The sequence below is a fragment of the Emydura macquarii genome, unplaced genomic scaffold, assembly GCF_026122565.2.
Source record: "Emydura macquarii macquarii isolate MOO-44397 ecotype Brisbane River unplaced genomic scaffold, CSIRO-AGI_Emac_v2 contig_1253, whole genome shotgun sequence".
Lineage (NCBI taxonomy): Eukaryota > Metazoa > Chordata > Testudines > Chelidae > Emydura > Emydura macquarii.
The window spans coordinates 92,802,441-92,826,830 of record NW_027131390.1 but is presented as its reverse complement, the minus strand read 5'-3'; the positions used below and the strand labels follow the sequence as shown (position 1 = coordinate 92,826,830).

Sequence of the window (24,390 nt, the reverse complement as noted above, 5' to 3'; positions counted from 1 at the left end):
TTGTACCTAACTGAAATGTGGTAACCCTGGTTTCTCAGTGTGTCATGTTCATGAGAGTTAATATACACAAAAATGCTGAAATGAAAGTATAAAGGTATGTTTTCCCTTTGAGGAAGGAGAATCATTTCTGTCTGAATCTATATGCACCTGAACACTCTAAGTTCAGAAGGTGTAAGTGAGTGAGCAATTGCTTTCTTCTATTCCTTTGTTTCCTAGCTACAGAATAGAGGTTAGAGCTCTTATAGTGGGCTGGAAATTATTTCTGACTAGAGTAATTACATAAATGTCATGAAAAGCTGTTATCAGATTTTTCTTTTCTTTTCAGGGCTCCAGACTTATCTTTTTTGGAATCCTGGATTACTTAAGATAAGAGCAAGTTTTAGCTACAGTACCAGCAAAAAACCAAAAACCAAAACCAAAAGAAAATGCTTGCATTAACTAGCTTTACAACTTCAAGCCAAAACAGAGACAAAGACAGTAGTAAAGGTTACACGTGAACTGTAAGCACTCAGTAATACACACCAGATTAAATTTAGCACTTATAATAATAGCTATTCCTCAGGAACACCTTGAAGTGCTGCAGATTTATTTGCTACACAGTCTGCATCTTACTGGGAGTAAAGCTTGAATTGCAAGGTCACTAAGATGTGTATTACAATACCAGGACCTTTGAACACATAGCAAGAAAGTACATCCAATCTTATTGATAAACACATACTTTATTAAACCTACCTTCTGCACAATAGCCCATGCATCCTTGAGTAGGTCGCAAGAGATAAACAAAGAATTCTCCACAGTTTCTAACTGAGATAGGAATCCGGAACAAACAACAGTCTTTGGTGCGTCCAAAGAATTGCCAGGTAGCACAAGCCATTAGCTGCTTTCTTTCCCCAGGAGGTGGGAGGGATTCAGATTTTAGTGAAAGCCACACTGGAGCTTGTGTGCCACATTTATTCATCTGAGGATAAACATAAAAGGAATAATTTATGGCAACCTACAATATATTCTTTCAGTGCTTGTGTTAGTTGTGTATAATCATTTAAAAAACAGGATTGTCAGATCACTCAAAACGGGTTCACTAAAAATTGGGGCACAAATCTGTATTTCATTGGGAGTTAAGGTGAGCTTAGACAGGAATTATTCCTAAAGCCTATGATGGTCCGTGCGCTCCAATCGTTGCGTGCAATGTTGGTTTAGCTGTGTCGGTCCCAGAATATTAGATATTGTTGGACAAAACTTTGAAGACCACACTATGAAGACCTCCGCCCTAGACTGTTTCATGCTCTGCGCTGCCTGAGGGCTTGAGCCCCCTAGACTGTTTATCATTCTGCACAGCCCTGGGGTCCTGAGCTCCAGAGATGGCTAATTACCCATTTCAGTTGCCTTTTACAGGTATCTGGCATTGAGGAGGTGTGGCCTCCCTCCGAGATTGATGGAGAGGGACAGCTACGTACTCCTACAGTTTGTTTATTTGAAAGAGAGTGGTAGTGTTTTAAATGGAATCAGAGAACTGTGTTCTTTGATCTGCTAAGTTCATGTTGTGCGGCATAAACTGCCTGTGCCAGCTGACACTTCGCTCCTGATGTAAAAGGCAGGATGGGCATAATAAGGAAGGGCTGTGCAGTGTATTGGGGCATGATGGAGCAGAACTCTCCTATGTCTCATCCCTCCACTGCCATAAGCTCTGGACCAACTTTACTCAGCAGCAGAAGTTGCTGCTGCTCTAACTTCTGCTGGCTTCCTGCAGCCTTCATTGTGCCTGAGTTCTTTCCTTCTGGTTAAAGGGTAATGGGATGTCTGTGTACAGTATAAGGTGTCTTACTTGCATATCTGTGTATTGACTTTGAGCTTTCTATGTGTAATTTGAATACATTAACTAGGACCTGAAAACGTGAATATGGCTAATTACAAAATGTATGTTGTAATAGGGCATTAGGCCTTGGGAGGGGAGGGGTGCATGCACACATCTAGTATGCCTTTAAAAGCAGTCCTTTAAAAGCAGGAGCTGTAGTCACAGGCACATGACTGAGGAAGCATGTGACCTAGAGAAAGCCAGCTATAAGACTTCTTTCCTCTTAAGAAGAGGCAGCAGACAAAAGAGATCTAGAGTCAGGGATGCCCTAGGATGGGTTGTTCTGTAATAGCCAGGAAGGAATTCTAAATGGTAAGTAGTATCCTCCCCACACCCAAATGACAGGAGCTGGAAAGGCCTCAGGAAGTTAGTACCCTGAATTCTGAATATGATGCTGTGTTTTTGAAAACAGAGCAAGTTCTGAAAACAAAGATGTGAAGAGACTTCTAGCAGGGATTATATTTTTCTGTCTCCTGCTGATTTGTATGTATGTATGTATGATATGATATGTATTCCAAATGACAAACACAGGTGTTTCAACTATGTCAAAGATCTAGAAATTCCTAGAAAGGCCCAAAGTTCATGTACAATCTATCTAATTGATCTGTTTCTAATGCACGTATCACCTCAAAATCTAGTTGCCAGCTGTACCATATTGATGATCACTTATTAACAGCTTACATTTTTATGCTACTTTTTATACCAAAAGATCCACAAGCACTTTACAAACTGTATATACAGTCATAGTCATGAAATGTTATTGACTTGCAGGATGTGTGTGATATTTTTTCTCTATTTGGGAGTTCAAGGAAATTCCCTTTTGCTTGCTAATTATACATGCAGGTGATCAGAACTGTGTTTAAGTAAAAATTGCTTGGTCTATTTTTGAGGTAGAGTATGGTAGTTGTTTTAACTGTGCACAGTGGCATTACACAACAGTTTTGGAGTGGAAGGGAAGAAAAACCATGTCATATTGAAACAGAGGAGGTAATTTAGATAGGCAGTATATAATCACAGATATTTGCATTTCCTGGGACACTGGGTTCAATATTGGTATACTTGTGAAAAATGTCATGAGATCTCTAATGAGAAGAGGTCAGGAACTCAATTTTTGTATCTCATCAAAAGGATATTATGTGAGCACATTGGCTTGGTGTTGACTCAGAGTGAAAAGTGGCACTTACAGAATACCGTATTACACTCAGCTGAGCCTTAAGCTTTTTGTGAGGTTCTCCCATCCAGTACTAACCAGGCCTGAGGCTGCTTACCTTAAACAATCCAATGAGCTCACAGCCAAAATTAGCATGGTCTTAACCTGGCAACGCAGCAAGATCTTAAAGTCTGAGTTTGAAGATCTGTGTATTCTAGATGTTTCAAATGTTTACCAAATTGATTTTTTAAAATTAATTCATCAGTTATATTCTGTGCAAGTGAGAGTTTCTCTTTATGTTGTATTTCCCAAGTCAGGGATGGGGAACAATTCTACCTTAATCTGAGAGTTATATGACGTTCCATATAAAGAGAAACTGGTGAGTCTGGGTTTTATATCAGAGTGGAAAAATATTTTTTTTAGAAAGTCATTTTTCATTGGTGCAGATTTTTTAGTTCCTGCTTAAGCAAAAACGGCTCTTTTCTAGCAAAAGTGGAACTTACGCATGACCGTATGGTGAGCTCTGGGGTCAAAGGATAAATTAGGCTCACTTCAATGCATTTCTGCCAGCTGAATTTTAGCTGGCAGTCACACAGCCAAGAAGGCATAGGCAGGGGAAGCGAGGTTTCATGAGTGCTGGAAGAAAAATGGTTGGGAAAAAAAATGGCCTATTATATGGCGTGGTCTAATTTTCCTTTGGTTCCCAATATTATCATCATGCTTCAGAAATGTACTCTTTTTATAGTGCTGTTTGATGCAATAGGTGAGCACAGTGTTTTGCAGAAATATAGAAGCCTTGCCCAGAGAAGCTTACAGCCCAGTGTCCCTGATTCTGCAAGCAAGTAGACTTCTGTGCCCATGTAGTTCCCCATTGAAGTCAATGGGGCTCACAGGTGCAGGAGGATGCCACCAGGGAGCAGCTTGCACGATCAAGACATAAGTTAAGACAATATGCAGAAGAAAGAAAGAAGGGGAAGAGATGTTAACTAAAATGCTTTCACTTGGGGTTAGCACAATGCTTTCTTAAATTTAATTTCTCATTTATTAAGTTGCTTAAGTTCTGGAAGTGTTTTCTGCACTGTACAAAATATAGACATTAAGAAAGTCGGAGAGCTTATGACTTAAATAGTGATATTTAATATAAAATTACTTTGATTTTATTTTAGATTTCTGAGCAGTCAGCGCTAATGACGAAGAGGAAGGAATGATCATCTTAAACTAGGATTTAGGAGAGGAGTCAGATGTCCACTGCAACAAAGAAGGGAGGAACAATTAAAGAAATAGGGCAGATGACTGGAGCTCAACAACTTTCCCTATTTCATACTTGCTTTGTGACCTTGCTAAAACATGCATAAATACCTTGAGGATCTGAGCCTTAGGTCTTTATCTTTCTCTTACTCATGCAAGCCAGCCAATGACTTCAGTCATGTTACTAATGGGATTAAAAATGGCAAGACTGGGCCTTTAGTTTTAATTTGCCTAAGTTTAAAATGGATGTAATTATTTATCTACCTCACAAGTACTGAAATAATACAGAGAGAAGTGCAGTGTAAGAATGAGCATAGAATAGACAAAGATGTTGTGAAGTTTAAAGAATATTGTAAAGTTATTTGAGATCCTGAATAAAAGGTGCTAGGTATGGACTGCGAAGTGCCAATATAAACCTAAAGTCTGTGTCTCAGGAAAAATATCTGTGTCAAGCTCTAAGGACTCTATAATAAGTGTTTTCAGCTACAACATGAGGTCATGGACAATGAACTGTCCCACTGTAAAAAAGAGTGTTAAGAAGAACAAGCCCAAACCTGTAAACCTACAATTAGTGGAATGCAAAATGAGAACACAGGATAGTATCAGTTTTCCCTCCTCTTCATATATTGCTTTACGTCAGCAGTAGCATGCAACCTATTAGGAGCCCAACACCAGGATCTTCAGTCATCTCCTGAGATAGACTCATGATCCAACTAATGTGTCGAGTTTGCCCTTACTCTAAGTTGTCAAATAATGAAGACCGTTTGGAGGATAGGAAGGATGTTACTGCAGAAAGTGTTCACAGCACTGATAACATTGATCATGTAGGGCTAATACAAGCAACAGTGTTGCTACACTTTATTTACTATGTTGTCGCTGACAAATACTTTCTCATTTTATGATAATTAGATAATTTAACTCAGATAAATACTGATGTGTCAAGAGATAGTGACACATACAGTATACTAAGTTTAGGTCAGATTTTAGAGATTCCCCATAGAATATCTTCTTCTGTTTAAAGACTTTAGAATGAATTATTTGAAGATCTGCTGTATTCATCCGTTTCTACACTACTGGTGTAACTGGCTACAACATGTCACTGTTGCTCCACTATGGAAGGATGATCTTGTTGTTAAGGCACTGACCTGCCTAAGTTTCTTGGCAGCCTGATCTTGGGCAAGTCATTTAATCTTCCTGTGCCTTGGTTCCACATCTGTAAAATGGAGATAACGGTACTTCCCCACCTTCTGCTGGCAGTAAGAGATAAATTCACTAATGAGGCACTCAAATATTGCAGTGATGGGAGCCATATGGATAAGAAGACAGTTGCAAGAGTATTTTGGCTAGTAAAAAAAAAAAGATGAAATGTGATCCATATAAAAAAATAAGAATCTGTCTCCACAACTTATTGATAGGAAAGTCAAACACCAAAATTAGAAAATAACTGTCTTCTTTCTCTATCTTTCTCTTTACTACAACGTTGTGAGTGAATTTAATACTCACGAAAGTATGGGAGCTATACCACTAACACACAGGGGTGACCTTTTTGATATAGAAGAATTCTGTCTTGCAACACCCCTAGGCTTCTCCTGAGTGGTGACTGTCGGTCAATCTCATCTGAGCTAAATGGTTTGCTAATTTTGTGATGTGCACAAATTGGGAACTGGGATGAAACCATAGACTCATTTTTACACCTGAACAAAGCCAGAATGCAAGAGGACAGGTTAGTCTAAAAAACTGTGATTGGATCATACATATGGTCAGAGTGAGACCCAGAGTTAGACCAAACTCCAACTTTAGGTGTCTAAGCCCAAAATTTAGGCACCACTGCAATCCTCAAAACCTGCTCAGCTGCTGCCTAACTGCAGAGGCATCTACATTTTCACTATAAAATTTCTCTACACACTTAAATTTCTGCTACTGGAAATGTGCACACTGCCTCAGTCTTGGGTCCAAGACACCTATCTCATTCCTAAGCCACGGTGTGATCCTCAGACCAGGTGAAGATTGGCAGACCATTCTCACTGACTCTCTGGCCCAGTGAATATTTTCTTATTTGTACACAGTGGCACTCCTTCAACAAGTGAGATTCCCACACCACAGTATCCAGTGGGTAGGGCAATTTACCTGAGAGATGGGATACCTAAATTTAAATCCCTTCACCTCATCAGACATGGGAAAAGGGATTGAATGAGTACCCTAACCATGGGGCTAAAGGTTATAAGGATGGCTGCTGCCTTGGATCCTTTCCCCACTCCCAGTTGTTTTGTGTGGCATTACATGTGCTCTGAGACTGCCTACCAGACCAGGCCCAACAGGAAAGATAGGAAGGGAACACCTATCCTGAGGGGGCTGCTGGGGCTTAGGTGTGAGATAAGTGCTGGCTATCAGTGTGCATGCCTAATGGCAGAAATGTAGGTGCCTTGGGTACTTTAATGTCAGAAACGTAGGTGCTCTAGACTTCTTTAGAATCAGGTGTCTGCTGAGTGGGGGTTTTGAGGATCTTCTGGTGCCTAAATGTTAAACTTAGGTGCCTAAAGTGGGAGTTAGGCACCCAAACCTTTTGTGGATTTGGGCATTACAGCCTTAGGCCCCAATTCTGCAATGTAAGGGAGGCCCCCTCTTTCTCCTGCTGTCACTGTTCTTGAAAGAAACAGCTTAGGCACCTCACTCCAGCCTGGACTTAGGTCCTTATCTACATCCCAACCTTGGCATCTGCTATTGGCTAGTTTAGGTGGCTCCTTGGCTAATGGGCTTAAGTGGTTAGGACATCTGCATCATATGGGAGACATGCTAAGCAAGCACTGAAATTACCCAAGAGAGAAATGAGAAAGTGAGGAAGGCCAAGGAAGAACTGTAGGAAAACAGTGACAGAAGATATCAAATGTGCTGCCATCATCTGGGAAGAAGTAGCACAACTAGTGAATGACTATAATCAGTGGAGGAACTGGACTGCCTGATGTGTCAGCGGAGGAACTAAAGTCGAAGGTAGGGATTCAGGTATGATTATGACTAGACACCGCCAGTAGTCTCCAAAAGGAAAAGAGATTCAAAGACCAACACTGTACTTTCCCAAACCATCAGGACAGATTAGATGGTTAAACTGGTGCATATATATTTATAGAAACTGCTGACCGACAAGATATTCTGACTATGAATCATTTGGAAAGATCTCGACATCAGTGACCCCACTGGTCTAAACCAGTTTAAAGGAGTACAATAATTTCTGGAGATAGTCCATTAAAAATACATTATGAGACCTTATGCTGAAGAAACATGGTTCCAGGGATCCCCTTTAACACCCTGAATGTTTGTTACTGTTGGTGGTTCTAAATTTTGTTTCTTGTTTGCTTATAATTCATTATGAAGACTGTTGGAGAACTCTAAGCTGAAACCATTAAGGCTCTTTCAAGAATCAATGACTACGATGAATGTATGGTGTATCAAAAGTATTGTTACTGGCCCCAGAGCCAGGCATGATTTGGATAATCAAATTGTTAGTTTACACTTTTCCTAAAGGTTGCAGAGTACAGTCTATATCCTTTTTTTCCATCTGTAAATGAGCAGGAAGAGCAACAATTCAGCCTACATATGATGGACTTCAGTGTTCATTGTGGGCTAGTGTTACACAGTTTGACAGTCAATTGTCATGAATGTCACTTTCCTTGTATTTTCATCACACATAGGTCATGTTCATTGCTTCTCAAAACAGTCTACGGTCCAGGAATTGCTCTTCTCTGTGTTTCTTAAGGCTCCTCCATAATGTTAGCAGGTGATGCTCTGGTTTCTTTGTTTTGTATTTGTTCCTTTTTTGTGGCTCACTTGCATATATCTTTTAATAATTTTTATTAGGAAGCCTGTTTCATTAACTCATTTATACTTTTTCTTTATTATTCAACATTAGATTCTGTCCCTTATTTTATTTTTTTTGTTTTGTTTTTATTTTCTAAGATCCTTTAATTTTGATGCTACTTTCGTTCTTTCTGTGAGGGTCATTTTGTCACTACTGGCACTGATAATTGCTCTCTACATTCTTCCTTAACCCCCCACCGCTCTCAGTATTATGGAGTTATCCTTGGAGTGGTGAAAACCTCTCTTCCTTTGCAGTTTTTTTCCTTGTGAAGTTAATTTGGCTGTACTTGCAGAAGTAACTATTGCTTGCATCTGTAGCAGCCTTGACACCTTGGGACACAGATATTTGCAAGTTTGTGTTCTGTGCCTTCTTGATTTGGCTGCTGGGAGGCAACTCAGCATTGTGCCTAGGCTAAGGCCTAGAGCACATGTTGGGGATACTATAAGTAGCAAGCACCCTTGGAGAACACAGAGGAAGAGGGAAAGGGAAAGAAAACACAGAAGGAACAAGGTCAGTACACCCTTTATCCCCTGGGGAAATTCAAGAGACAATGTCTAAATTAGAAAGTTGTTTCAATCAAAAGTATTTTGCTACTGAGGAATGAGTTTGTGGGTAGCACCTGGATCTAAGGGATGCTGGATCAGGGATATATTCCACATTTTAATTCTTCTACAAAGGGAAGTTCTCACTTTTATTTTATTGCCTTTTCAGTTTGCCTGCTTTTTCATTTATTTAATTAATAAGCAAGAGACAATCTCTAAAATTTTGCTGTTATTACTCTCTGTACTGAAGTCAGATGTGACTCATCATAGTGTTAAGGCTGAAATCTGCAGCTTTCTCCCCTACTGTAAATTCCTCACTCCATGCTCCAAATATGCCTGAGTCATTGGTTCGGATATCTTCTGATCAAGATTTTCTAGATAGCCACGGAACAATATTCAGAAATGGCTACAATTACGTTAATGTTCATGGAGATTCAGAATAAGATTTTCAAAAGAGCTTAATAAACACCTCCCATTTAGGCACCTAAATAAATAGCTAGATTTTTTAAAGAGCTCAGCCTTCTTTTATGCACCTAAATTATGGGTCCAGGTTCCCCAGTGAGACCATTGTTCTCATATGCTTAAGTGCTTTAATGAGGCAGGGCCTTGATATCTTTGTTGTAATTTAAATCCCATTTGAGGTCAGTTGAGTTAAAACCTGAATTCATGCCTAATATTGCTTTGAATTAGTGACCTCATTGTATCCATTGATAAACAGTTAATTGTATCCACTTGATATCACCTTGGTGCATACCATATTTACACAGTACAAGGCAGTCATTATGATATCAACAGGAATGTCTGAATGATGCTATTAGATCTCTAGCAATCTTTTGCTATAACATGGAAGATATTTGAACACTTTTTCCCTTCTATCTGTTTAGAATTTTGTCCCTGTCTTGTTAATTAAAATCAGCTCATTGCAGCCAGTGATTGAAATATCCAATAATAACTGCTTATTAATGGGTGGAAACTGAGCTGTTAATACAAATTATTTTGTTTCAGAGGTTCTGCTCAAATTAAATGGAAAACCAAATTAAATTGTGATTTTAATTAAGTGGAATAGAGAGAATGTGGAGGAGCAGAATTAGAAGGTGAAGATCTAAAATAAGCACATTCTTCCAATGGTGACATATAACAGATATAATTTTTCATCAGCAGGGTGAAACAGGTATTTGCTGCCATTCAGAGAAGACTTAGGAAATCAATTATGGTACAAGATGAGAAACTAAACCAGCGAATAAGACCTCACAAACTTGAATAAAGGATTCGATAGAAGGAAAGTTAAAGAAACAAAGGAGGTATTGTTAAAGGTACATTGCGCAGATGAACTACCAAATATTGAAAGTTACTGAACTGCAATGACAACATATTGAATTTTATAGAATAATTACACATATACAGAACAACTTGGATAAACAAAATATGACTTTTTGAATAATTTGTTTCTGACAGAAACAAATGTGTATTTTATACTTCAAGTTATAGAGTATGCATACCCCTAGGAACCTCATAAAAGCCACAACTATGATTTAACATTCCATAAAATGTAAGATTATGGAAATCACTTTTCTTTGTCTTGACTAACCATGCATAGTTAACAGTTGCATTTATTGTGAATATAAAATGTTGTTTTCTAACTTCATAAATGTTCTGTATATAATTCTGTGTGGCATATAATAATATTTTTAAAAGGGACTTTATCTTGAACTTTTCATCTTCAAAGTATTTACAATCATTAATTAATCTATTCTTCTACAGAATAGACTGTTTGATAATGCATTAGAAACTATTCTAACCTCATAAAATGGTCCTCAGTAGACTATTGGTATTTGATAATTTGATGATGATTCAATGGAGTTAATCTGGCAGAGCACCTTCTGGCAGAGAAAGTTTGAATTTGGCCCATAAGCTCTGTTTTCTAGATTTCAGTATTGTGCATATTAATGCCACCTGAAAATAGATAACAATTTTCTTGTCCTTTTCTACAGAATCACATGTGAAACAACTAGCTCTTTTGCTATAAAGCAACTAGCCAACTCCTGAGACTAAGTAATACCCAATGGCAATAATACTAATTTAAAAACACTTGCTTCTTGTTTCTCCACTCTGTCATTTATCACTTCCATTCTTTTTACACTGATTTAACTCCATTGACTTCATGTGGAGTTAATCTTGATTTACACTTGTATAAGTGGGAACAGAATCAGGCTCTTCAAATTCATTCCAGTAGTGTGGAGAGCAGAATTACTTGGAATAGACTAACATCTTAGAAGTACTTTGGGGGAAATGATGAACATACAAACAATGTGAGGTAAATCCTTCTCTTTGTTAGATCCAACCAACCCCATTATAAACTATCGATTACCTGCTATTAAAGTCAATGGGATTTTAGGGTTGCCAACCTTCTGGCTCCGGGATTGTCCTGGAGTTGCCAGAAATTAAAGATTAATCTTTAATTAAAGATTATGCCATGTGATGAAACCTCCAGGAATATGTCCAACCAAAATTGGCAACCCTAGATTTTACCGGTGTAATAGAAAGGAGAAGTTGCACCTACTGGGTTTATTAAAGTACACATTTATGTTTAGTTCTTAATTTTGACTAACTTCTATACATTTTGTTGGCATTTCTGCAGGCCTGCTGTTGATCATGAAACGATACCACCCTGTTGGCAATGAGTGATCACAAACCAGGTCCTGAATTGCTGTTTGCTGTAATTCCAATGAATCAAAATTGGTGCTGCGGTAGGGATTGTGCAGAATCTGGTGTCCTTCTGGAAAGCATTCTGGAGCTAAAGAAAGGGTAAAAAGAATGAGGGTTACAAAATATCCATTTCAGTTTCTCAGCATTCATAACTGTTGAAGATGAGCCAAGGAGCCGGTGTTCAAATCCAGATTAGATTCAGGCTAGGATTCAAGGCCAATTCAGGACTAGGGCTCAAGGTTGGATTTGTCAACTCTAAAATCGCAAGACCTCTAGTTATAGGATTTTTGCCATCTTGGTCTGAAATTTCACAGGATTTTGATCACATTTGAAACAGAAGCAGAAACTAAGCCCCTTCTTGTTCTTCATCCAACTTGGGTTTGGTTCTAGGGACTGGCATCTGTGGCTTGTCTATACTGCTCTGCAGTTTGGACTATTGGAATATGAATAGCAGTGGGCACCAAAATGATGCATTGAAACTTCCCTCTGTGGATGCTGCGGGCACAAACTAAAAGGTTCCTAGTTCACATGAATGTAGTCCTGTTTGTAGAGGACTAAACAAGAACTAAGAACCTTTTAGTACATGCCTGTAGTGTACACATGGGAAAGTTACAGCACAGCCCTTGAGTGCACATCACTGTTCAAACCCTATACACTGAACAGCGGGGCAATGCAGACATAGCCTGAGTCTCCCCTCCCCAAAATTCCAAATGGGAAGAGAGGTTGATCTGAGGTTCCAGATTTGGTGATCTGATAATTTTTACTTAAGTACAGTGTTTATGATTTTTTTAAAAATGATATAAAATGATAACCCCATACACTAAAATATGGAACATCATTTCCAAACTCTTCAATATTTGTCATTCTAGGTCAGGAACTAGTTTTATTTAAACTAAGACAAATAAAATTTGAACAGTTTGCAAATAATTATTAAAGAATAAAAAGCTCCAAAAGAACAACTTGCTATATTCAGAATGAAAGCTAAGGTATAATTTATTTTAAAGCATTTATGCTGAAAGAATACACTGTGATATTTTCTCATGGCCTTGGTTAAAGAATATATTTTTCAAAAATTTTATTTTCTTTGTTTCACTTGGTTTTGGTTTTCCCTTTCCCCCAGATAACTGGGGACTCTCATATTGTGTAAATAACATACACCTTCTTAAATACTAAAAGATCTGAAAACATTTAGTGTTGTAAAGCCTTGAAAATAATTTCGGGATTGTGCTGATACAACTCCCTTTTACTGCTAGAAGTTCAAAACTTGTGAAAATTGTATGAAAATTGTTTCTTGGAAACTCAGATGTTGTCAGCATGTTGAATCAACACTATAACAAATGGAAGGTCATTTTGTCTAACCCTCTGCTTGTTTTATTGTTCTCCTGATTCTTAGTGTCCTCTGGTTTCTTGTCAAGCAATGACTTGAAGTCTTCTAGTGATTTTATTTATTTTCTAAGGTGTTTGTAGACAGAAAATTAATGTGTGGTTAAAAAAAAAAAGCACCTTCTTACTCAGCTTTCCATCTGTTTCTTTGAGTCCGATCTGCTTTCTTTACAGAAAAAAACAAATTTGACCATGTTAGCACTGTAGAGTCAATACAGCTGTGGAAGAATGAACTGGTGTCCAGACTGTTCATGCCTCTTTTTTAACAGGACTGTCAGCCAACTTCTCACAGCAGTAACCTTTAATTACTAGTGATGATGTAAAAGACTGACGGAACATAGCGGGATGTTCACATCCTAGCTTTTGAATGCAGGGCTGGCAGTTAGTTGGCTTTGTAAACTGAGGATATTTTATATGAAGTCCCCGAGAGAGAATGACGATGCGACTCCACTATGTCATTTTTCAAATGTCACTTTTCAGATTATAAACCTGTTTTAATATTACTCCAGTGACACTGAAGCAGATTTATTATTTTTATTTTGTTGACAAGATACTCAGAAGGTCAAAGTCAATCTACTTACATTAACATTTTTTAAAGATTATGTTTATTGTGTCAATGGCAAAGCAATGGTACACAAGACAAATGTAGCATTACAGAACCACTGTCACAGCTTATAGGGCTCTTTACCAATCAAAGGACAGAGCAATATCAATGCAAAATTTCAATTAAATTAAAATGTTTGTATTTTTTTTTATTGGTAATGCCCCAACCTTTCTTCCTAGAAGGGTAAGAACCATTTCACTGGAAAACACTGCTGGAAAACACTGTACAAATAGTTATGTCTAGTTCTGCTTTCTTCAGAATTCCTTTTTGTGGATGTATAACCAGTCCTGGGACTGCATTAAAACTGTCCTTTGCAGAAGGGGGGGGTGGGTAAGTGGGATTTAAGTGATTCAAGCTGGTGTATAGGCCTTGGGCCAGCCTGTTGCATAGGGGTGAATTTTATCTTGCACTAATAGCCTGCTAGCAGCTCAAAGATCTGCCTTACATAGACCCTTTTCCAGATTATTTACTCATGTTTGTATTATAAGATCAAGTTGTGACCATATCTGTTAAAATGCCTTTTTATATCTGTCACATCAATTTGTTGCACCTTCAAGATGAGGTACCCTGACAGGTGAATGTCTCAATAAGAACCCAAAACCTTACATTAACAATATTGTAATACAGAAGAAATTGAAGTCTGAGTGTATACTGGGCCTGACTCTCAGAATTATAGCATTTTAACACCCACTTTGTACTGAATTTGCACTCATGCATATGACTAAAGAAGGGGCAGGGCAACAGAGGATCAGGCCCTTTGCACTTGTTATCCTGCATTTTGTTAAATGTACTACTCTGAGAACTGATGGCAAAAACTGAAGAGGAAGAGGTCTGGGGACGATGGGGCTCTTCTGTGGAATGGGCCATCACCAAACCCAGTGAATCTCCTGATATTGAGAGGAGGAAAGGGCCTAAACCCACAGAGGACTTAATCTCTTCTGCCTGCTGTGTTGGATGCCCATGGCTTCCTCCCTGCCTACCTAACCACATTTACACCTACAGAAAGAGGTCAGATTTTCAGTGTTAGCTCCCAGCAGCTTGCCTTGTACTCAGTACAATTGTACAATAGGTTGCCTTGTTTTCAATAAGAGGTGCTGGGTGCTGAGCTCTTAATTTAGGTACATAACGGGGAGCAGGACTCTCTTGCAAATCTGTTGTATTTCTAAACTCCTGACAAAGAATTAAAAAAAAGAGAGAGAGAAATGATGCAGAAAATAGTTAATGCTAGTATTACTGTGTAAATATTAATCTCTGTGTAGCAGAAGTTTATGCATTGTTTTATGTGAAGAACAGTTCCAAGTAACTTCCATCCCAAGAAGTCAAAGAGCTTTACTATCCTTTTTTTAATGCATGGGGAAACTGAAGCATAGAGAGCTTAAATGACTTGTCCAGTATCACACAGTGTATCAGAAGTAGTACTGGGAACAGAACTCAGGTTTCTCAATTCCCTATTACCTATACTAATTACCTCCCGTTGAAATGGAAAACAAAAGATTCTACATGTAAGTGGAGTTTAAATATTATTTTATACACAGGATTACTGCAGAAATCCTGCGATATCATTAAATATAATTAATAATACTCAGCTTCTCAATAATAATGACAGAATATTCTGTTTAAATGTTATTAATAACACTGTGCTCAAAATGAATTAGTAATAATACAAATCCACAAAACATGTGGTGTTCTTACTGATGATTAACTCTCAAAACAATGCAAATATATTAGATGTTGAGGACATGGCTAATTATTTCTTATTCTTCACATCTTTATGTTTACAGTATCTTAGAAAAGCTTGCTTTGCATGTTAACATTAGAAATACTCCACACAACCACTGTGATTTTCAAAGGGTGGAGAGGGAAGCTTAGAAGCATGGGAGAGGGGCATGGTAGGACAAGGCAGGAGAGAAGTTAACAAATTCAATTCAAGACAGTATGTTTGGACAAAGATAAGAATACTCTTACCTCCTTAAGCACATGACATTTCTGAAGGCATGACTCAAACAACCACAATCTCTTAATGTTTTATTCTTTAAGTATCACATGTGTTTTACACATCCCTCTCACTGTGGGATAGTTATGCTTACAGACTGCCATTAGAGACGTGTTAAGGCAACCTGAGCAGCTGTCAATTCCATGGCAGTTAGAATGCTTGATTCTACTCTCACTTACACTGGGGCAAATCAGAAGTAACTCCACTGAAGTGAATGGAATTGTGGCAGTAGAGAAGCTGGGGACAGAGCTGAATTTGCTGCAAATCATTTACTGGGTAGTTACTGAGTTATTGAGTTTCTTAGGCAAAAATGGTACATTTTAGAAGCTTATGGCAGTCTATGTAAATCCTCACATGCAAATTGCGGGTCATAGTACAGGCTAATCACCACTTCTTTAACAGGGAAAAAAAATCCTTATAATTAGAGTATGTTATGGAAGTGGTGTTTAAAAAAAAAAACAAACCCAAAAAACAACAACCCTGTTATTAGCTGCAGCAGTTCACCTGGAAACTATTTGCTGCCCCGCTAAAGCGACTGCAGCTGTACTTGACTTTAATCAAATGAAGATCCTTCTGTTCATTTTTAAAGTGTGACAGTCAGATGCGATGACAAGCTTCTGTGCTGTGATGAAAGTGTTCAATATAACAATTGTCCCCCCTGCTGTGGGGAACAATAAAAGTCAATGTCCATGTCCTGTATTGAATTGTTATCATTCTCCCATGGGCAGGCTAGATTGCCTTTAAACAGAAATATTTCCTTTTCGATGAGACAACTGTAAATTTCATTTAATCTTACAGCTCTATTAGCTCTTACAGCTCTAATTGTATTAGAGATTTATGAAAAGATGCTGACTTCTCAGAGGAGCCAAGGGGTCATCATCATTATGACCATAAAGATTTTAAATATGTAGACAGCTGTTCTTCCTGTCCAGTTTCAGGGCATTTTAAGAATTAAATGATGTACAGTAGCTAGTATTTATTAGTCTTCCAGTTCTCTATAAAAGATTCTTCTTGAACCATTATCACCATCAATATTTAAAAAGGTGTTGCTAAAAAGACATTATAATGATTTGTTTGCTTGGCTAGGTTTTAAAGCTTTTTTTTTGAAAATCAACAATTCTGTGACAGCGACTCACTTAAAAAAAAGACAGGAAAAGGTTCCTTTTGACACATTCAAAGCAAACAAATCCCAATACATGTTGTGGCTGCTAAATAAAAAGAGTGTTTGAGTAACACTGTCAGAATTATAAAGAAAGTGAAATCTTAGAGTGAAATCCTGGCTCTGTCAGGGAAGTCAGTGGGAGTTTTGCCATTGATTTCAAAAGAACCAGGATTTCACCCTTAGTTGCTCAATAGATGTGCAGTTAATTAGTTATGCTGAGTTGAAACTTTCTGGGTTGGAAGGCCCAGACCTAATGGTGTAGGAAACTGGAATGTCAGATGTGTGTTAGTGCTTAAGGACCACTATTTTGCTGTCCCAGGTATGCTGATATAATTGTGTTCTTGCAGCAGTGCTCCTGGAAATAAAAGTGTCTAGAGACATGTAATGGCCACAGGAAAAGAATGGCATGGCCGCTACACAGTTTGTTCCCTCCTAGCACTGACTGTTGAAAGAAGGGTACAGTAAAGTGCCCCAGGATGCTGTGAAGTATTCTATCTTAGATTTAATTTTTAATTTATTTCCACTCTATTTACTTTCCATTTGGCAAACATTTATTCCTTCTACCTATTTCTTTTAGGTCATCAGCCGGTCCTCAGCTGCTATAAATCTCTGTAGCTCAGTGGAAGGTTCTGGAGCTATGCTGATTTACACCAGCTGAGGATCTGGTCACGGAAGCCATCAAGGCAAAGGATTATTTACTTCCTTGATTAGCCCAAGGTTGGCTCAGCCCTTCAGCTTTCTGAGGTAGATACAGACTACAGTGTTGTTAACTGTGTATCAGTCTATTCTTTTGCATTGTTTCTGCTTTAGCTATCTGGCTTCACTGGGGCTATGCTGTCAGCTGGGGCCTCTTTGATTATATTAACTTTCCTTAGGCATTTTTCCTGGGTGCAGGGGAAGTAAAATGTGTGTTTCTTGTGGTTTCTTCTTGCCCACCCCACCAACAGATCTGGAGAGAGTCCTCCATGAGGTCAGATGGGACGGGGGCAATGTGGCTGACCTCTATGTCTGAGAGGAGAGGTGGAAATCCATTCACATACCCTAAGGACATGACCTAGCCCGTAATTCGGAATATCATTTTAGTAGACTAGATATATTGTATTGATGTAGAAACTATAAACCTCTATTTTCCACTGAGCTACAAGCAGCTTAACCAGCTGAAGGACTGAGGACTTCTCAGGGACCGAAAAGCTGGCATAGTTGCTCTAGGCCACCCCTTGGTGTAAGGGATAGGGCCAGGGGAAAATAGGCATGTCAGAGTGCCCATGTGCTCTAGAGTTGCCCACCAAACAGAACAGCCGTGGGAGTAGCGGACAGCCTGTTGTAACTTAAGGTACATCTACAGCTGAGTTGGGAGGTGTGATTTCCACCTCATGTAGACATTCTCTGCTCAAGCCAGCATGCTAAAAGGAGAAGTGTTGCTGGAATAGCACGGGCAGCAGCTCAGGCTGAGCCACTGACTGTGCTACGCCAGCCCTGCTGCTGCTTTTATTGCTAGCTTGAGCAGAGCTCACACAGGTATGTCTGTACCATCTGGGACTCACACTTTCCAGCTCAAATGTAGACGTACAAGTTGCTTCTCTAAGGTATCCAGAGGGAGGCTGGTTTAAAACTCCCTCTTCCTCAGCTATGCAGAGAACTGCTCCCAGGTGGCTCAAAATCTGGCCCCAAATTCCAAACAGCCAAATTTCCATTGGTTTAAGATTGTTGGATGAAGCCCAGCATCTCACAGGCAGCCCTGTGTGCTGCATATAGCCATTCATTTCTCTTTCAGTGGCTGTGGTGAAAAGAATGCTAATATAGAATTTATCTGTGCAGCCGCAAAGGGGCCCGTTACCTCCTGATGGTTGCTCTGATTCCATTTGGAGAGGAGCAGGGCATTGCAATGCTGGTAGAGGATGGGGCAAGAGGTGCACTGCAGAGGGATTTGGAGCAGGACAGTGCAAACTTAAAAATAAAGCATTCTTCATTTTGTTTTTATTTCCAATGGCATGTTAGCTTTGGTGTGCTGGAACTCTCTCTGCCATCTGCCCTCCCGGTAAATATCAATGGGTTACTCAGACAAAGGCTTAGGAGGCTGAGAGTTTGTTTGTTTACTTTGAATAGCAGCTGCCAGTCAAATAATATCAATAGGTGCTAGCAGATAGAAAACATTACAAGAAATAAGGCCGGTGTGTCTGAGATTTGTATTTATTTTGGGCAAAACAGTGCCAGACACACAATATATCTGAAAGCTCATTAGCTCAGAGAAATAGTTGGCTGATTTGAGAAGTGGTTTATTGACAATTAATGAAAAAAAAAAGCATTTCTGACAACCATTTAAAAAACAGTAGTCCCCACTCAGCAAGGTGCTGTGATGCTCCATGATTTGGATTTCTTTAAAGTTATAACTCTAAAACATTAATACACTTTTTGGACCAAATCTTCCTTTCTGCACCCTGCCTCAGAAATGTGGACTGCACCCTGCCTCAGAAATGTCCACTGGACTCCTCCTTTGAGCCCCAGGCCATGCCGCCACTGCGACTGCCCCTTTTCTCAATTGCAGTGAACGTTCCTTGCCAATGGATCCATGTCATTATCTGTCCACACTCCCTGTCCTCCCTGAGCCCATCCGTTCTCCCACCGTCTCCTTTCTGCAACATCATAAAAACCTCCTTGATGCTGGGCTAACCTGGTGCTTTACATGCTGCTTTCTTCATACTGGTTCCATGGCAGGCATGGCCCTTATTCGACACAGAGGAAGGGGCAGGTTTGCTTCTGGGAGATTCTGATGCTATTGGAAAAGGTTGAAAAACAATATGAGATTCTAATGTTTGGAGAAAAACTACAAACTGCCCGGCTCTTGCAAGGTATGAATGCTCTCTGATCTCATTGAAGTCAGCAGGCTCAGCACCTGGTAGGATCAGGCCCATTAGGGATCCTTACCCAGTCGTTTCTGGCTGCTGTTCTAGCACCTATATACTGCTCCAGAAGTATAAAGAGACCATAAAGGGAATGCAACAGTCTCAATGGGAAGTCCTTCAGTGCAGGAACTATGCAGGGCCATGTGAGCTATCCGTATTCCCAAGAATGGCACAGGAGTCATGCCAGGGTGAGCCCTAGGTGCTTTGCCAGCCAGGGCAGAAAACATTTTCAGCACATACAAACATACCAGAGCAAATGAACTGCCAAAAAAAAAAAAAAAAAGCTGGTCAGTAAAACATTACATGCCCCGCCAAGTTGGCACCAGAGCAGTTGCCCGGCACACCCACCCTTAGAACTAGTCCTGCCAAAGGCAGAGCTGCTGGCAGAAGAGAGTGTGTCAAGAGTGGGCGGAGGAGTGGTCCTAGCATTCAATGTTATAGGGTTGTGGAGAATCCCATCGGGAGCTGTTTTCAGGCAATTGTAAATGACAGCTGTCCCTCGGGTTGGCCTATGTTATATCCGGAGCCATACTGTCCCCCACCAAAGAGAGAATCCAGATGTTGCAAAGGTAGCTTAAACTCCTGTCTTGCACCTTCTGTGCTGCACCTGTTAGGAATCACAGCACAGAATCCAGACAATTGAATCTAGGACCTCAGTAAGGACATAAGAATCCTGTGGACAAAAGAATAACAGCACTACAGTGATATCAAAGTAAGCAGTCATGGGATAAGAGGGAAGGTCCTCTCCTGGATCAGTAAAGATAGGAAACAAAGGGTAGGAATAAATGGTCAGTTTTCAGAATGGAGAGAGGTGTCCCCCATGGATCTGTACTGGGACTGGGACTGTTCAACATATTCATAAATGATTTGACAAAATGGGGTAAACAATGAGGTGGCAAAATTTGCAGATGATATAAAACTACTCAAGACAGGTAAGTCCAAAACAGACTGAAGATTTACAAAGGGATCTCATAAAACTGGGTGACTGTGCAACAAAATGGCAGATGAAAATCAACGTTGATAAATACAAAGCAATGCACATTGGAAAACATAATCTCAACTGTACATATAAAATGATGGGGGTCTAAATTATCTGTTACCGCTCAAGAAAGAGATCTTGGAGTCATTGTGGATAGTTCTCCGAAAACATCCACTCAGTCAACAAAGGTAACAATGTTGGGAATCATTAGGAAAGGGATAGGTAATAAGACAGAAAATATCGTATTGCCTCTATAAATCCATGGTGGTAAGTCCACATCTTGGATGCAGATATGGTCACCACATCTCAAAAAAGATTCATAGGAATTGGAAGAGGTACAGAAAAGGGCATCTAAAATGATTAGGAGTATGGAAATTCTTCCATATGAAGCGAAATTAATAAGACTGGGATGTTTCAGCTTGGAAAAGAGATGACTAAGGGGGGATAGAGGTCTATAAAATCATGACTGGTGTGGAGAAATAAATAAGGAAGTGTTATTTACTCCTTCTCATAACACAAAAACTAGGGGTCACCAAATGAAATTAATAGGCAGCAGGATTAAAACGAAGAAAAGGAAATATTTCTGCACACAATGCATAGTCAAGCTGTGGAACTTCTTGCCAGGAGATGTTGTGAAGGCCAAAACTATAATAGGATTCAAAAAAGATCTAGCTAAGTTCATGGAGGATAGGTCCATCAATGGCTATTAGTGAGGACAGGCAGGCATTGCTGTTTGCCAGAGGCAGGGAATGGCTGATGGGATGGCTCACTTGTTGATTACCTGTTCTATACATGCCCTCCGAAACACCTGGCATTGCCCACTGTCGGAAGACAGGATACTGGGCTAGGTGGACCATTGGTCTGACTCAGTATTTCTGTTTTTACGTATTTTAAGATGTAATTTACTCTCATTAGGGAAAAAGTGATTTTTGTAGTATATTGAGTCATGTCCCAGTTTGTTTAATTAAAATAGAGGGATTTACATAAAATTTTCTAATCTGATTTAAAATATCTAGATATCTATCTATTATAATTCTAAATGAACTAAAAACAAATAACACTTTAACTTTCTGTTTCATAGATCTTTTAATATTAAATACCTTCATGCCTTGAAGCAATATTTCATTGTTGAGAAATGATACAAAAATGAAGATTTCAGAGTCTGTCAATAATATCAGTTTCTCATTAATAGGATTTACCTTCTGTGGAAAAAAGGGTATAGGGAGAAAGATAGGAAATTAGATGAGAAAGAGGATTTCTCTCCAAACTATTAGTAGCCAAATTCAGTGGTAAGAGAAATATGTGCTCCAGTTAATTTTTAAGATAATTTTAATACTATGTTTCAGGGATGGGTATTATGGTGATCTATCTTACATATTATATGTAGTGACATAAAGTCAGGCGAATTTACACCAAAACAAAAAAAAAAACCCAACAAAAACACTGTGTCCATATTCTTTTGAATAAAATTCATTGAGTTTGTTATGAGTATTTGCAATCCTCTTTATATAATTATTATGAACAGTCTAGTGAGAGAAATTTTATGCACAAGAAGTTGTTATGAATATGAGTGGGAAAAAATATTTGAGCCACTTGTGTTCTCCTGGCCATTTAAAAAAATTTGCAAAGAAACTGGATAGTGAGCAAGTAAAAATCACAACCTGTTTGCAGATAATTCAGAAGAGAAGACTCCTCTTATTTATAAAGTTTATGTAATTCCATCAGGAAGCAGAGCTAGCAGAATATGCACTAGGTGACCAATCATGTGGCACAGCTACCACATACACATACTTCCAAAGGTAAGTGATAATGCGTTCACACAAAATATTAATTGAGCAAGTGTGTGTTAATGAAAACATATATAGAAATCATGACCTATGGAACGGAAAACAGCTTGTTTGTTGCATAATCTATACTTAATTAATGATTCAACCAGCTCTAGTATGCAGAAATTAGGGGGGAAAACACCTGGGCCAACCAAGAACACATTACACTATAGCTCTAATGCTAAAAATATATTTTTTAATATTCTGAAAGTATGGCATCTTGTTATCTTCACAGCAGTTTCCAGCACTCAATTAAGAGACTGTTATTGATATAGGTTTGATATATCAACCATTCATACAAAATATAGAATTTAGACTGTTCACCATAGGCGGAATTTGATTGCTTAATCCAGGCGGGCAGCCATCATGGGTGGCTCGTGAACTGCCTGTTTGGGGAGGCTAGCCCCAGACCCTGCTCCTTTTTCCCGAAGCCCTGGCCCCTCTGCCCCTCTCCCATCACAGCCCCGGGCCCACCCTGAGTGGCCTGAGCACCAAGCACCAGCCAGCCTGGTCTTTTAGGTGCTTACAAATTGATTGTTTGATTATTTGCTCCATTATTTTTCCGGGTATTGAAGTTAAACTGACTGGTCTGTAATTCCCTGTGTTGTCCTTCCTTATTCCCTTTTATATTGGGATAAAGTACGGTCCATATCAGCTCCCTCTGAGGTATCCAAGACAAATATGGCTTCTCCCTCTCTGGACCAGACCCCCAGTGCTGTGAGTGGCATCTTTGATATTTTCTCCACTCCACACTACAAAAAAGCCATTACCACAGCACCATGCCACCATGCAGGAAGGGAGAACATGTATCCTTATTGTTGGTTAATCAGTTTGTATACACAAATGAGTTAGCCTGGGATAGCGTGAGAATGTTGTGACTGGAACACTCCAACAGCAAACATGTATCACTTGTATGATGCATCAAAGTTCTGTTTGCCTGAGAACAAGGTCACTTATCACCCTAGGTCTTCTATGAAATAATGAAACGTGTTGTTGCCAAACCGCAGGCCAGCTGTGTTCCACTTTCACTTCCAGAGAAAGCAATTACCTATTCATGCTTTGGTCTGTTATCTGGAGTTTGATTTCTGTTTTTAATTTGTAAATGAGAAAGAATGGAATTGATTATATGAAACATCTTTTGTAGTCAGGATTCCCCAAGAGAGCTTTAAAAAGAAATATGCTAAATATTGATAGTACAGGAATTCTGTAAGCAAATGTAAAAGCCTATCTCTCACAGATAGCCTTGGATGTACTTTACTGAGAGACAGAAGCAATGTCTGACAGCAATACCATGGTTATCACCTGCTGTATTTGAAAAGTGCAATGGGATATTATTAAGAAGGGGAAAATGTAAACTTTTATATCTAAAGAACTTCTGAACATTGATTAATAAATTCCAGTGCTAGAAGGGACCATTTTGATAATCTAATCCAACCTTCTGTATAAGATAGGTCATAGAACATCCCCAAAATGATTTTTAGAACATATCTTCTAGAAAAACATCCAATCTGGATTTAAAAATTGCAAGTGATGAAGAATCCACCACAACCCTTGGTAAATTAATCCAGTGGTTAATTTCCCCCACTGTTATAAAATTTACATCTTATTTTTTTTACAATGAATTTGTCTGGCTTCAGCTTTCAGCCACTGGATCATTTTATACCTTTCTCCACTAAATTGAAGGACCAGTATGTGTTCCCTGTGTAGGTACTTATAAATCAAGTCACTGCTTAACCTTCTCTTTATTAAGCTAAATAGACTGAGCTCCTTGAGTCTATGACTATAAGCCATGTTTTCTAATCCTTAATCATTCTTGTGTCTCTTCTCTGAAGCATCTCCAATTTATCAAAATCCTTCTTGAATTGTGGACAGAACTCCACAGTATCCAGCACCAGTGCCAAATACAGAGATAAAATAACGTCCCTGTTCCTACTCAAGATTCCCTTGTTTATGCATCCAATAATGCCATTAGCCCCTTTGTCCACAGTGTTGCACTGGGAGTTCAGGTTTGGCTGATTACCAGCCTCGACCCCCAAATCTTTTTCAGAGTCACGTTTCCAGCACAGAGTCCCCCATCCTTTAACTATGCCCTACATTTTTTGTTCCTAGATATGTACCTTTACATTTAGCTGTATTAAAATACATATTGTTTTTGCAGCCTATTTACCAAGTGATCCAGATCACTCTGT

General features: G+C 39.0%; 1 protein-coding gene across 1 annotated transcript in view; it reads right to left on the bottom strand.

Annotated features, from left to right (window-relative positions):
- LOC137154213 (von Willebrand factor D and EGF domain-containing protein-like) overlaps positions 1 to 24,390 on the bottom strand; it is a 218,675-nt gene that overhangs the window by 155,581 nt on the left and 38,704 nt on the right. The window contains exons 2-3 of the mRNA XM_067549903.1: positions 11,255 to 11,439; positions 733 to 958 (exon numbers count right to left, since the gene is read on the bottom strand). Of these exons, the coding sequence (XP_067406004.1) occupies positions 733 to 958; positions 11,255 to 11,439 (411 nt within the window). The remainder of the gene's footprint in view (positions 1 to 732; positions 959 to 11,254; positions 11,440 to 24,390) is intronic.